A 12,975-nucleotide genomic window follows, 5' to 3' on the forward strand; every position below is an offset into this window, starting at 1 on the left:
GTCAGACTTGAGGCTGTAGCCACTCATGGCCAGGCCCTGGAAGCTGGGCCTCCCTGGAGCCTGGGTATAGTGGCGTGGGGGTGGAGTGGGGGAGACCAGCATGGCCTGCACCCCCCATGGCTGCTCCTGCCCTGACGGCCTGGGCAGGGGGACCCTGCATCAGGCCGGGGCAGAGCTAGCTTCTCAGAGCCCCTAAAGGGGACCTCTGTGCTCACCTCCTACCCAGAGATGCTGGTGAAGACAAGATGGGGCCAGTATTCCCTGTGGCTGCCGCGGCCATGACGCCCCCCGGGGGCTTTAGGGGACAGTAGATGCTGCGCTGGAGCCTTACACCCAGGCCTCTCGTTCCAGATGACTCCTCCTCTGAGAGTGGCAGTGGCAATGGCTCCTCCACCCTGAACCCATCCACCTCCAGCAGCACGCAGGGCGACCCCGCCTTCCCAGAGATGAATGGCAACGGCGCTGTGGCCCCCATGGACTTCACCGCCACCTCCGAAGATCAGCCCATCAACCTGTGCGACAAGCTCCCGCCGGGCACGGCGCTCGGCACGCCCTCCTACCCCTCCGACAGCTGCGGCACCGATGGACTGCGGAGCCGTGTCAAGTATGGGGTGAAGACCACCCCTGAGGTGTGTGGGGCTGTGGGCTCCCCCGGAACCATGAGCCTCCTCCTTCCTGTGCAGGGCGGAGTGGTGGAGGCTGACATGAAATCATCTGTGTCCAGAGCTGTGATGTCGAGGCTGCTATGCCCTGTGTTCTGTGGAGGCTCTGGAATGAGGTCACACAGGGTGTGACCTTCTTTATGCCTGTGTCACCAGCTGTGAAGAAGCCTTAGTGGAGGTGGTGGGTGATGTGTGGCCTGTCCCCTCTATCCCAGAACAAAGTCGGCTGCAAATTCAGCAGCATGGGGCCGCACTGAGCACGGAGGCCCTGCCTTTCGTGGCTACTTTGCATGTTTGTCCCCGTTTTGCAGATGGTGCAGAGAAAGAACAAGGCCTCTGAAGCCCCAGGGATGTGGCTGTTTGAAATTAGGTAGATCAGGCTGATGGATGCACATGGGGGAAGGGTGGCCAATGCCGGTGCTCCCACCACCAAGCGCTCCCCCATGCCTTCGCCCCTCCCCCCCTTCTGCAAGCTGCCTCTGGGCCACTAAGGTTTCCTGCAGTGGTACGCTGAAGCACTGGGCACAGGAACTCTCTCAGCAGAGTTTTCTCCTTCCAGGGCTGCAGGGCCAGAGGTGACTTTGGGAGCCCTGCACCCCTGGGCACCAGCCATGTACCCCTACACAGTTTCTTCCCCTTCCCTGGGCCACCTGCTGCTGCAGAGAGCATGAGGTGGGGGCCAGGCCTTGCCTCTGATGGCCTGTCTCACGGGAGAATTCTTTACAGATGAGTGCGTGTTCAGTTGTCACTGTGTGTCCGAGCTCAGGCCACAGAGCAGGGGCAGACCTAGCTGTTCCCTGCACTGAGCAGAGGGCCACAGAGGGGGAGTCTGCTGCCATGACCTCAGGCCACGTGTGGGCCACGGAAGTGAGATGGGGCATCGGTGCCACCCGCAGCTTGTGTCTTGTGGTTCTGTCTCCTCTGGCCCCAGCAGAGGACTTGGCTAGGGAATGGCTTGGGAATGTGACTTGCCCAAGGCCCGGGAGGTCTTCTGACTCTCCACAGCAAGTCTGGTGTGACCGAGCAGGAGGCCGGAGGACCTGGTGTGTGGATCAAGAGCCGAGCACCAGGCCTGGGGCCCGGGGAGGGCTGACCCCTTGTGGACGGTCACAGGAAGCCTGATGGTGGCAGCTACTGCGGGACTGGGCGCCTGTCCATGTCCATCTTCATCTGTTTGCTCTACAGCAAGAGCGGTGTTCCCCAGAAGAGGCTTATTCTGGGAGGAGTTCCCGCGGTGGGAAAAGACAGCAGGGTTCCTTTGCTGGTGGGCCAGGCCTGGTTCCCACTCCCCCTTCCTACACACACACTCTGTGTGGGGGCTCACAGGGCTCCCTGGGGGGCGGCAACAGACAGGAGAAGCCCAGCCAGGGAGCTTCAGGAATGTACTCTGCCTAATGGACCTGTCGCCTTGGCTGGTTCCTTCTCCCAGCCCATCTGCTCCCTCCTCCCTGACAGCATGCTTGCCGCCTGCGTGACAGCTCGGTTGCCAGCTCAGGGTTGCCGCCCCTTGGGATCAGGGAGGAAAACCCTAAAGCCAGAACCAGTCTTGGCAGAACCAGAAGAGGCTGGCTGGTGGTGGGACCCCTTCCTGTGTCTGCCTGTTCCCTGCACGATGTGGCGGGTCCTGGTGTGGGCTTGGTGCCTCCGGGGCCCCGGGCCTCTGCTGGCGCTGCTGTGGGCAGGCAGTCCTGCCTCTGGCCACCCAGGGAGGGGAGGCAACACAGGCCCTCGAAACTGTGGCTTGTGTGGCAGCCAGGTGTGCTCACCATCCCAGTCCCTTAGCTCACCGTGGCTGTCAGACCGAAAGCGGGCCCGGTCTGACCCTCTGGCCCTTGCCTCTCTCAGTCACCCCCTTACAGCTCCGGGAGCTATGATTCCATCAAGACTGAGGTCAGTGGCTGCCCTGAGGACCTGACGGTGGGCCGGGCCCCCACAGCAGATGACGACGATGATGACCACGATGACCACGAGGACAATGACAAGATGAACGACTCTGAGGGCATGGACCCCGAGCGCCTCAAGGCCTTCAATGTGAGCACCGGCAAGGGATGGGCAGGGTGGGGGCCAGAGCCACGGCCAGCCCTTCCCACAGCCTATGTCTCCCACAGATGTTCGTGCGGCTCTTTGTGGATGAGAACTTGGACCGCATGGTGCCCATCTCCAAGCAGCCCAAGGAGAAGATCCAGGCCATCATCGAGTCCTGTAGCCGGCAGTTTCCCGAGTTCCAGGAGCGGGCCCGCAAGCGCATCCGCACGTACCTCAAGTCCTGCCGGCGCATGAAGAAGAACGGCATGGAGATGGTGAGCCCCTCCTCCCTACCCGCGGGCCTCCAGCCAAGTCCCAGGGCCCCTGGGTGGCCCGCTGGCCAGACACCTGCCCTCCATCCAGCAATCCCGGACACACAGAGGGAGCTGAGGCCCAGAACAGCTACTCCGCTGCAGAGATCACGGGCCCAGAGCCCAGAGCCCAGCCCTGTGTCAGCACCCGTTAGGGCAGGGGTCTGGGTCAGCCCTGATGCAGGCTCTGTCCCTGTTCTGCCTGCAGACTAGACCCACGCCTCCCCATCTGACCTCGGCCATGGCAGAAAACATCCTGGCAGCTGCCTGTGAGAGCGAGACAAGAAAAGCAGCCAAAAGGATGCGCCTGGAGATCTACCAGTCATCCCAGGTACCTGCTCTCCAGCAGGGTGAGAGCGCGGCCGGCAGTCATGCCGCAGACCCCCAGCCAGGCCAGCCGGGTGCAGGGGAGTGGGGGGGGACAGCGGACAGACAGAACTATGGTGGGGTGAATGCGCCCGGCACACAGGCCCTGCACTCCTCCGAAGTGTGGCCTCCGGGTGTTTTTAGCTGGGCAGGAACAGATCAACTCTGGCCCCCAGACACAGGAGCAGAGTTCCACAGGGCATGGCGCAGGGTCCCAGCGACAAGTGTCCGGACCTGCCACCCCTCTGAATCGTTCGCTCTTTCTGCCCCCTTTGCAGGACGAGCCCATCGCCCTGGACAAGCAGCACTCCCGGGACTCCGCAGCCATCACCCACTCCACCTACTCACTGCCAGCCTCCTCCTACTCCCAGGACCCCGTGTACGTCAACGGCGGCCTCAACTACAGTTACCGCGGGTACGGGGCCTTGGGCAGCAACCTGCAGCCCCCTGCCTCCCTCCAAACAGGAAATCACAGTAACGGTGAGTGTTGGGGGACCCAGGCTATCTGGGTACGCGGCGCAGCCTCAGGGAAGGGGGCCGGGCAGGCAGGGAAGCGGAGGCCAGATGGGAAGGTGAGGAAAACTTCAAGCGGTTAAAACACAAAGCCTGCCTGTCCTTTCTTCTCTCCGAGGCGGCTAGCTCCAGTGCTGGAGTGGATGCCCTGCCGGGCCTCTCCCTGCCTCAGCTCCTCGAGGGCCACCATGAGCTCTGAGTTGCAGTCAAAGCCCTGCTCTACCTGAGCTGCATCCTCTCCGCACCCCTGCTTTACCCACAATGACCAAGGCTTAGTGAGGTGGTCACTGGGAATTGGTGGCAGAGCCAGCATCTAGCCCAGGTGCAGCCCAGTTCTGCTGTGGCCTGGCGGGGGGTGGGGGGGTGGGGAGAGGGCACACCCGAGTGGCTCTGGGCAGGTCACTGCCTTCTCTAGGCCTCAGCTCATGCCCCTGCACTATGGAGCCCTCTCTGGGTCCCCTGGGGCCTCAGTGAACCATCTGTTCTCCCTGCTCCACCCCCTGAAGCTGGTGATACCCTGGGTGCTCCCCATGGTACTTCCCAGGTGCCACTGATGCAGACGGGGCGCAGACCTCCCTGTGGTGTCAGGTGCTGCCCTGAGTGGGAACTAGAGTGGGCCCCTCTGGAGTTTGGGGTGGGTGGGGATGAACTCAGGGCCTCTTGGGCTGAGCACTTGGATTCTGTTGTGTGTGTGATGGGAGCCGCTGATAGGTTTTAAGCAAAGGAGGGCTGTGAACTGCACTCTGCCTGCTCCCGTGATGAGACTGGAATTGGAAGGACAGGAGGCAGAAGTTATATGCATGGAGGGTCATTCAAGGACGAAGGGGAGTGAGGAGGAGAGCTGAGGGTGACCCCAAGTTCCCTGAGTAGGTTGGAAGAAGGTGCCGCCCACAGGCCAGGAAACATTGCTTTGAGGTCTTAGCTGAACATGCCTGAGAGTTCCTTTTAAGCCCTTGTCGTTGGCTGCAGGAGACCCCTCACTATTCCTGCGCATCAAGGGAGGGGCTGGCCCCCTACCCACGGCAGAAAGCCCAAAGCCCCCTCTGCTCACCTTGCCCCCTACCAGCAGGAAGTGTGTGCAGGTCCCTGGAAGGCTCCTGCCTGGGCTTAACTTCTCATCCCTTCCTAATGCGTCTTCACCTAAACTAAGAGGCTGCCTGGCCTTAATCCCCGAAGCTGAAGCCAGAGCGGCCGGCCTCAGCAAAGGGGGGGCGGCTGTCCCAGAAGGGCTGCTTTTCTTCCAGGAGTAAGAGCCATCTGACAGCCCTGCCGAGAGGGGACCCTGTTATGAGTATCCGAAGACAGGTCCCAGAGCAGGGGTATAGGACCCCTAGACAGACATGGCGAGCCTGAGGCTCCATACTTCCCAGGCCACAAGCGATGGGGACCACCGCCCCCCGCCCCACCCAGTGCCCCACAGCACAGCCTGTCTCAGGGCTGCAGCCGCCAGGTAAGGTAGTGGGCCTGCTGCCCTCTGGGCCCTCTTCACACCTGCCAGAGAGGCTCCAGCAGCGCCCAGCTCTCCCTTTTTAGGGAGGCAGCTGGCTCTGCCCTGTGCTTCCCAGGGCCTCTGCTCCCTTCTGTAAGCACCCTGCTTCCTTAGAGGTGGGTGGGGAGGTCACTGAGGCAGGGATCTGCTCATTCACCTGGGGCAGCCCCTGTCCTGGGAGCACTGGCTCAGAGCCCAGCAGCTGGAGGAAGACCGCCGGTGGCTGTCCCAGTCCTGCCCTCCCCAGCGGCCATCGGCCCCATCAGCCATCCTTCAGTCACACTGGCGCCTTGGCAGGGCCGCCCTGCTAGTGGCCCAGAGCACCTCACCGTGCTCATCAGCGGTGTCAGTGGGAGATCCAACTGAGCTTCCACAGAATCCGTTTGGCCTGCCTTTCCTGGGGGTGCTGGGCGACTTGCGCCCCCTCCCGCTCCTCCAGCAACCACCCCTGACTGTCAGCACCTGAGCCTGCAGGAGGATGGCTCCAGAGCAGATGGGCTGTGGGAGATAGGGACAGTCTCCTACCCAGGCCATAGCTACTGTCCAAGAGAGACAGAAGGACAGCTCTGAGCACAGGGCAGAAGAGAACAAGGCTTGGGGATCAGGGACCCCCTGATCAGGGAACCCCAGTATCGGTTCACACCATCTATGGCAGGTGGCTTCAGCCCTCCTCTGCTGTCTGGAGGACCCACCCCGGGGCCAGCCCTGCAGCATCCAAGAATTGGCAGAGGCATCCCTGCTCCCAGCCTGTCCCTGTGGCCCTTTGGCCACCCAAAGAGGAATTTACCGCCTGCTTGGCTGCTGTTTCCAGCCAAGTCACAGCCCTGCTCCTTCCACTTGCGTTTCATTTTAACAGACTTAGCTGCTCCCTTGACTCTCAATTCCAAGGACATCCCTTACTTAGCAAGCTGTTTCCAAGGCTTCCTCCTTGATGTCCATGTGCTCTGGCCAGAGAGGAAACAGCCGCGGTGACGGATGGGCCCGCCTCAGACTCCAGCCTCCTTCCCCACGAGGGGCTGCACCAGCTCTTTTCAGCAACAGTTTTTTCCACGGTCTCTCCCAGCATGAGGCTTCCAGCCTAGCGGCCTCCAGTGACCAGAGCTCGTCCATCTCTCTCTGTAGCGGCGTAGAGGGCCCCCGTAGTGCCCCTGTAGATGCAAGAGTGAGTGGCACTGGCTGCCCGAACCCAAGGGGTCGTGGGGAGACGGCTAGGGAGCATGGGCAGGCGTGGGCAGATGGTCTCCCTGAGGATGCTCCAGCTCCCACACGCCCAGACATGCTCTTCTTTGGCTGTGTCCTGGCTCAACACCTCTAAACAATGTGTTTCAAATTCTAGGAGCCTCCATGACTCCTGGGCACCCATTCAGAAAGCCCTAAAACCTGTCTGGAAGCCTGTTCCCCGTGGGCCTGGCAGCTCCCAGCCGAGCTGAGTTTCACGGACCTGGCTCAGCCCCCAGCAGCCTCCTCGAGTTCCGAGACTCGGGGATGTGGAACAGGTGCCTGCAGCGTGCCAGAGCGCGCCTTGAGTTCAGGCACCCGATTCCAAAGCCTGCCATGCACCTATGGAGCGGCCTGGGAGGGGCAAAGGGGAGACAACCTGCTGGTCCCCTGCCACACACCCCTAGGAGGTTTCAGAGGACTTCAGGCTCCTTTGCTGCCGCCATCGTTCAGAGGCCAGAGGGGACTTCTCCAGATAGCGCCCCTGGGTCCTGTCCTGACCACCCCCACCCTCACACACCTGCCCCACCGCACCAGCCTTCCCCTCACTCAGCCACGAAGACCCCCTCAGAGGAGGGTGGGGGAGATTTCAGGGTGCCATGGTTCATCAGAAACAGGCTTAGCACCCACGGCTCCTTCCTCCAACTTGGCACTCCCAGCCACTCCCCTGCAGAATGTGGTCACTCTCCTGCTGGCCTAGCCCCAACGTCTCCCCAGCCAAGCAGGGCACCTGGCATTTCTTCTCCCCTCCCTTTTCTGAGCACACACACTGCTATTTCTTTTCCCAGTCTTCTGTGGTTCCACTCTGGCCTCTAGGGCTTTCCACATACTCGTGCCTCTTGGGGTGAGGTGCCTGCTTACCTGCAGGTGTCCTAAATACCCTCTCCCTGGAAAACCACCCCATCAGGGGACCAACAGCACGTGGCCATCTGCACAGCACAGGCCACCACCAAGGGCCCTTCTCACGGGGTCGGGCCCACACTTTCCCTCAGCTGCCGCCAGCTCCCAGGGAAAGCTCTGCTTTACCTCAGGGAGGGGAATCTGGGGAGCACCGTCCACCTACGGTCCTCAGAAAGCTCCACAGTTGTGAGCAGAGGTGTGAGCGGGGCCAGGGAGCTAGAGTCAGAGCTCCTGGCCACGAGCCACCCTGCTCATGTGACCCAGGGCAAACCTCCCACCACCAGGCCTCCCCAACTTCCACCTATCGACCATAAGGTCCCCTTCCCCGCCGGACTGCCCTGAGGGTTCGCAGAGAACCCACGTCTCATCTGCTGGTACCGGGCCCCATTCTAGGCACTAGGGTTCAGCTGTTGAGGTCGGAGCGCCTGAGCCACAGCAGGCCCCCAAGACGACGCACAGAGGGATGTCCCCTCCTAGATGCCACGTGAGGGTTCAGCTCCCCTCCTCACCTACGCTCTCCTCTCCACAGGGCCCACCGACCTCAGCATGAAAGGCGGGGCCACCACGGCCTCCAGCACACCCACGCCCACGCCCTCCAGCAACAGCACCAGCAGGACCATGCCCGCTGCCCAGCTCAGCCCCACAGAGATCAGCGCCGTGCGGCAGCTCATCGCCGGCTACCGAGAGTCTGCCGCCTTCCTGCTGCGCTCCGCGGACGAACTGGAAAACCTCATTTTACAGCAGAACTGACCCCGTGGCACCTGGAGTGCACTACCCTGGGGAAGGAGGCTGTCCCGGCCCGGCTTCTTGCCTCACCACTTGGTACATTTTGTTTTTTTGAAAGAGGTGGGATCCAAAAGAGCTGTTTCTAGCCACACACCAAGCACCTGCAACTTTGGGCACAAGGACACTTTTTTTTGGAATCTCACCACACGGGTGCTCTGACCTGCTTGGAAGAGGCCAATGGGGCAGCTTTGGAAGGGCTGGGGCTCCCCTGACAAGGCGCTGGGGACGCAGCTCTATTTAGAATCATCTTCGTGGACCCTGATGTTAGAATCCCACCCCCAGATAATTACCTTTCAAGTCTTAGGTGAGCAGAATTGCATATTTATTGAGAAAAACAAAGTGGACCCTTTCTTCCTCTCCCCTTAGTAATTTATTTTTCTGAAAATGGATTCTTTTGTGTTTGTACAGATTGCCAGTCTATGTCTGTCTGATCAGAAGGATGTATCCCTGTGCCCTAACATTCCGTATCACTACACTGGCGTGGGCTGGGGGCCAGCAGGGCGGGGAGCGGGGAGGCGGGCGCCGGGCTGGCTGTCCTCCCGAGCGCCCAGCACCGCCAAGCCGGAGGACCTCACCCACACCCAATGCGAAGCAAAGACAAAAATGGCTCCCCTACCCCCATTCCACAGATGCCCCAGTCACATGGTCTCCTGTATTCTACCTCACACTCCAGCGTGGGCTTTTTCCAGGATGTGCCCTGAGCCCGTTCTGAATGGCTATCTATCTCCCGACTCCCACACACAAGGTGTCTGCCTGGGAGGTAAGTCCAGAGGGGTGGCCAGGACCTGGAGCCCAGAGAGGGATGCGACCCTCACAAGCAGTAGCTTGCAGCCCCTTGGCCCCAACCCTCCTGGCTGCTCAGCGGGACAGAGTGTGCGGGGGAGCAGCTGCTCCGCAGGGCCCTTGCTCTCACCTGCCCCCAGGGAGCCAGGTCTGAACATTTCTCCACACAGGCCCAGGGCCCTCAGACACCTGCCAGAAAGGGCCTGTTTCTTCAGGGTGGGCCCCCAGCTGTCATGCAGCTACCGAATAGGAAAAGCAGCTGTAAGCTCCTGGTTGGATGGCAGCACCTGTCCTCTGCCCCCGGAGCTGGAGTAAAGGGACCATCGATAGAAGTAGAGAAGCCACATGGGTTCTCCGAGGACCTGCCCTTCTGGAGGGGCCAGTCCTGGAAGAAACCCACAATCCCTGGAGTGTGAAAAAGGGCAGAAAGAAAAGGCTGGCCTGGTTTCCTTCCTCCCCAGTAGGCACTTCCTCTTGCTCAGTGCAATACCTACCAGTGCTGCTAAAACCAGGGACTCACCCGGACCTCAGAAGGCCCCCGGGGCCTCTCCATGCAACACTCCGTAGCCATGACAGCAGCTCTCTGCTGCCCGCCCCTGCCCAGAGCCGGCAGAAGCCCTCTGTTGCCTTTCCTCCCTCAGAGCAAAGAGGCCCCAGGGGAGCCAGGGCTGCGTGGACCCTAGGATGGCCACAGCCACTAGACCCCAGAGCAGGTACCCCTTCCCAAACCAGCTTCCTGCAGCTACCTGCTCCCCAGCACTATGGCAGACCACCCTCAGGAGGGCCAGGGAGGGGCTCCTGCATGGATGCCCCACCCCGCCTCAGACCCATGCCCGAGCTGTGGGCCCTGGAGCCACTGAAAGGTAGGGTGCCCCACCCCGTGCTTGCTTCCAGCCCCCAGTAGTTGGGGGCAGTCTTTCTCAAGTGGACTCCAACGCCCCACCCAGCCACACCACCTCTGCCTTCCATCTGACCAATCTCCAGGCCTCTCTGGTCAGGACCAGGACACCCGAGTCTCCCCCCTTAGCACAGTACAAGCTCCAGTGCCCAAGGTCTGTCCCCCACCCCAACCATCCACACATCCAGCCCCACCCGCTCACTGCTACTCCCCGATGCTTCAATTTGTGTAAATATTTGTGTGTGTGAACAATACTACAAAGTAATCAGTAGGTCTTTTGCAAAATGTTACCCCAGGCAATTTGTGAGAATCTTAATGTTAAAAACTGGCAGAGACAATCGCCACCTTAGAATTCTTGATACCAACTGCTTAACTTGTCATTCCCCCTCCCGGAGACAGGTTCCCTAGCCAGGCAAGGATGCAGTGCTTTCCTCACAGACTGGAGTGAGAAGGGCTGGGAGGGGCTGCTGCCACCACCCCACAGAAGGGATTCGATCTAAAGATCATCCTAAATGTCGGTGTGAGAGTCCCGCTTTCCTGAGCAGGCCACCTCAGCCTGCGCAGGCGCACTGGTGTGAGAGGAAGGCCTTGCGGGCCGGGGCTCCCCATGGCCCCTCTGGGACAGTGGATTCTGCCACCATGCCCTCACCACCTCTGCGGGCTCCTTCCCTGTGACGGCAGAATCAGGAGCCAGTCACTGTGGAAACGGCACTCTGTTAGCTCTTTCAGTCAGGGGACTTGTTGTTTTGCTTTCGTTTTCAAAGATGCAACTTCAGCCTCTCCCCCTGCTCCTGACTTGGAGCGCACCGAAGAGCCAGGTCTGCGGGTCTGCGGGACCTAGCTCACTGCTGTCCCACCCCCATCCCTGTCCTCACCCTCACCCCAGGGACCGCCTTCTCCCAAAGGGAGCTTCCAACGCCCTGCCCCACAGCCATTTAAAATTCTCACAGAGGGCCTCAGGGCACAAATTCTCCATTGGGGATCCTAAGCTAAAAGGTAACTCAAGAGTAGAAGACACCAATCCAGAGTCTTTGCAGGGGGCTAAATCCAGCAGAAGGGTAGAATCAGGAGAAATGGGAATTTGGTCTTCATGGTAGACATCTATAGACCAGTAATGGTGTGACCCATCTGAAATTCATTGTACCGTCACCTCCAGTACAGTCTGTACCCCAGGACCGTGTTGGGGGGGAGGGGGACAGGAGGGGGCTAGCAGGGTTTTCAAGGATTTCCAACAGGTGGAACCCGGCCATCCCTATTCCTAAGGGCCACTTAACGACTCCAGGGGTGGTTACAGGATTAACTACCAGTTCATTTTCAAAATGCTGCTTTGAACTCAGAGGGTTGATACTTTTAATTTGTAATTTTTTGTAAAACTTTTTACAAGATAGTAAAGTATTTCACCAGAATACCAGTTTCAATCCGTCCATGGTCTGATTTTTATATAATTTAGTGGTGCTTTAGAAACTTTGTTTTTGTTGTTTCTGAGCTAAACAGCTCAATCCTTTTTCGCCTGTATCTACCTAAGACCAATGTGAACCTTTGTATTTTTGCTCCTAATTTTGGACTCAGTGAAAGTGTACTGTTTACATGTACAGACGCCCCAGTCCCTGTGTGTTCTGCAAGACTCGCTCTTGAGGAGGAAGGTGCACCTCACTAAGCTCATCTGCTTAGCAAAGCCACAAAGCAAAAACCTCTTTTTACCTGTTTCCACCTAAAAACAAAAACGAAAACCCTACACCACATAGAACTCAAGATTTGCTGAAAAATACTTTTTCTAAGCTCAGAAAAATCTCCGTGCGGCAGATAGCCCACATGCCTCTGTGGTGTGGTCCGTTAGGAGCAGGGGGCAGCGCCGAGATGTCCCAGCAGCTTCGGGGGGCGGGGGGACCTGTGTGGACTCCAGGAACATGCAAGCAGGACTTCACGGCAGAGCTGTGGGGCAGTGGAGGTCTCCCAGCAGTTTGGTGGGGGTGGGGGGGTGGGGGTAGGGGGGTGGTTCAAGGTGACTCGTGGGACCTTCAGGGTCAAGCCACCTAGAATTTAGGGACAACCCAAGAGGCTGTCAATCCTCCAGTATAAATTAGACATGTTTTGGGAGAGCATGAATTTCTTACCGGAGATGAGGTTTTAGGACTTCCCAGTGCAGATGGTACAAGCATTCCTTCAGGGATCCCCCCTGGAGGCAGCTTGCTCTGGAGGCATGACCTCTGAGGAGGGGCAGGGGGCTCCAGACGGTAAGCATATGGCACTTAAGACAAACCGTGGATGGCACCAACTTTTAAAGGTGACTCTTTATTACTTAATCAATGGCTACACCTCTAAATTATATTTTTACAGATATGCACCTATGCAACTTAACGTGGCTCTTCTAAGCAGGTGATGACTTCCTCCTCAATGCTCTATAAAAATTGTGTTCTATATAGTGAGTTTTTTCCAGTAAATGTGGCTTAATATTTTAATTCTTAGAATGTGTCTTCTCTATGTGATGCAACTAAATTCTGTTTGTTTGTGGAATGACTAGCACAGGCCAAGTCCCTCTCCCTCACTTAACAAAAGACCAATGAGCTGTTAATCGAGCTGTTATCTCCATGGTATTACTTGCTAAATGCACTGATTTCATAAGTATGTGGAATCCTTTTTCTTTTGAATCTGTATATCATATATAAGACTGAATCTACTTAATAAACACTGAATAACAAACCGGATGCTTCATTCCCACCATGTCCTCTCAACAGCCCTGCCAGCCAGCTCTCTTCCTTGCACACCTGTGGAGGGCAGCACCGACCCGCCCTTCTGCTAGTAAGTAGACCACCTTTCCCAGCTGGCACGCTAGCCCACCATGGAAGGCTGTCAGTAAACTCCTCAAATGAGTAAGCCTGTCATTTCTTTTCACACCTAGCCCATTGGAAAGAGAAGGAAACGAAACTTTACTAACACTCGTTGGGTGGCAGGAGCAGGTGGCCGATTCCCGGGGATGCCCATCAGTCCCCATGCTCCTCCGGCCCCACTGAAACCAGGCTCATG

The 12,975-nt window shown here is 58.6% G+C and overlaps 1 protein-coding gene across 5 annotated transcripts in view; it reads left to right on the plus strand.

The window, feature by feature from the left end:
• Window positions 1-8,680, plus strand: part of NOL4L (nucleolar protein 4 like) — a 126,334-nt gene extending 117,654 nt beyond the window's left edge. For all 5 annotated transcript variants that reach the window (XM_032858894.1, XM_032858896.1, XM_032858898.1 and 2 more), the window contains 6 exons: window positions 352-629; window positions 2,508-2,693; window positions 2,771-2,962; window positions 3,207-3,329; window positions 3,643-3,844; window positions 8,014-8,680. In XM_032858894.1, coding sequence (XP_032714785.1) covers window positions 352-629; window positions 2,508-2,693; window positions 2,771-2,962; window positions 3,207-3,329; window positions 3,643-3,844; window positions 8,014-8,234 — 1,202 coding nt within the window. In that variant the 3' untranslated portion in view covers window positions 8,235-8,680. The remainder of the gene's footprint in view (window positions 1-351; window positions 630-2,507; window positions 2,694-2,770; window positions 2,963-3,206; window positions 3,330-3,642; window positions 3,845-8,013) is intronic.
• Window positions 8,681-12,975: the final 4,295 nt, after the last annotated feature.

The sequence above is a fragment of the Lontra canadensis genome, unplaced genomic scaffold (assembly GCF_010015895.1).
Source record: "Lontra canadensis isolate GAN:19392208 unplaced genomic scaffold, GSC_riverotter_1.0 scaffold16, whole genome shotgun sequence".
NCBI lineage: Eukaryota > Metazoa > Chordata > Mammalia > Carnivora > Mustelidae > Lontra > Lontra canadensis.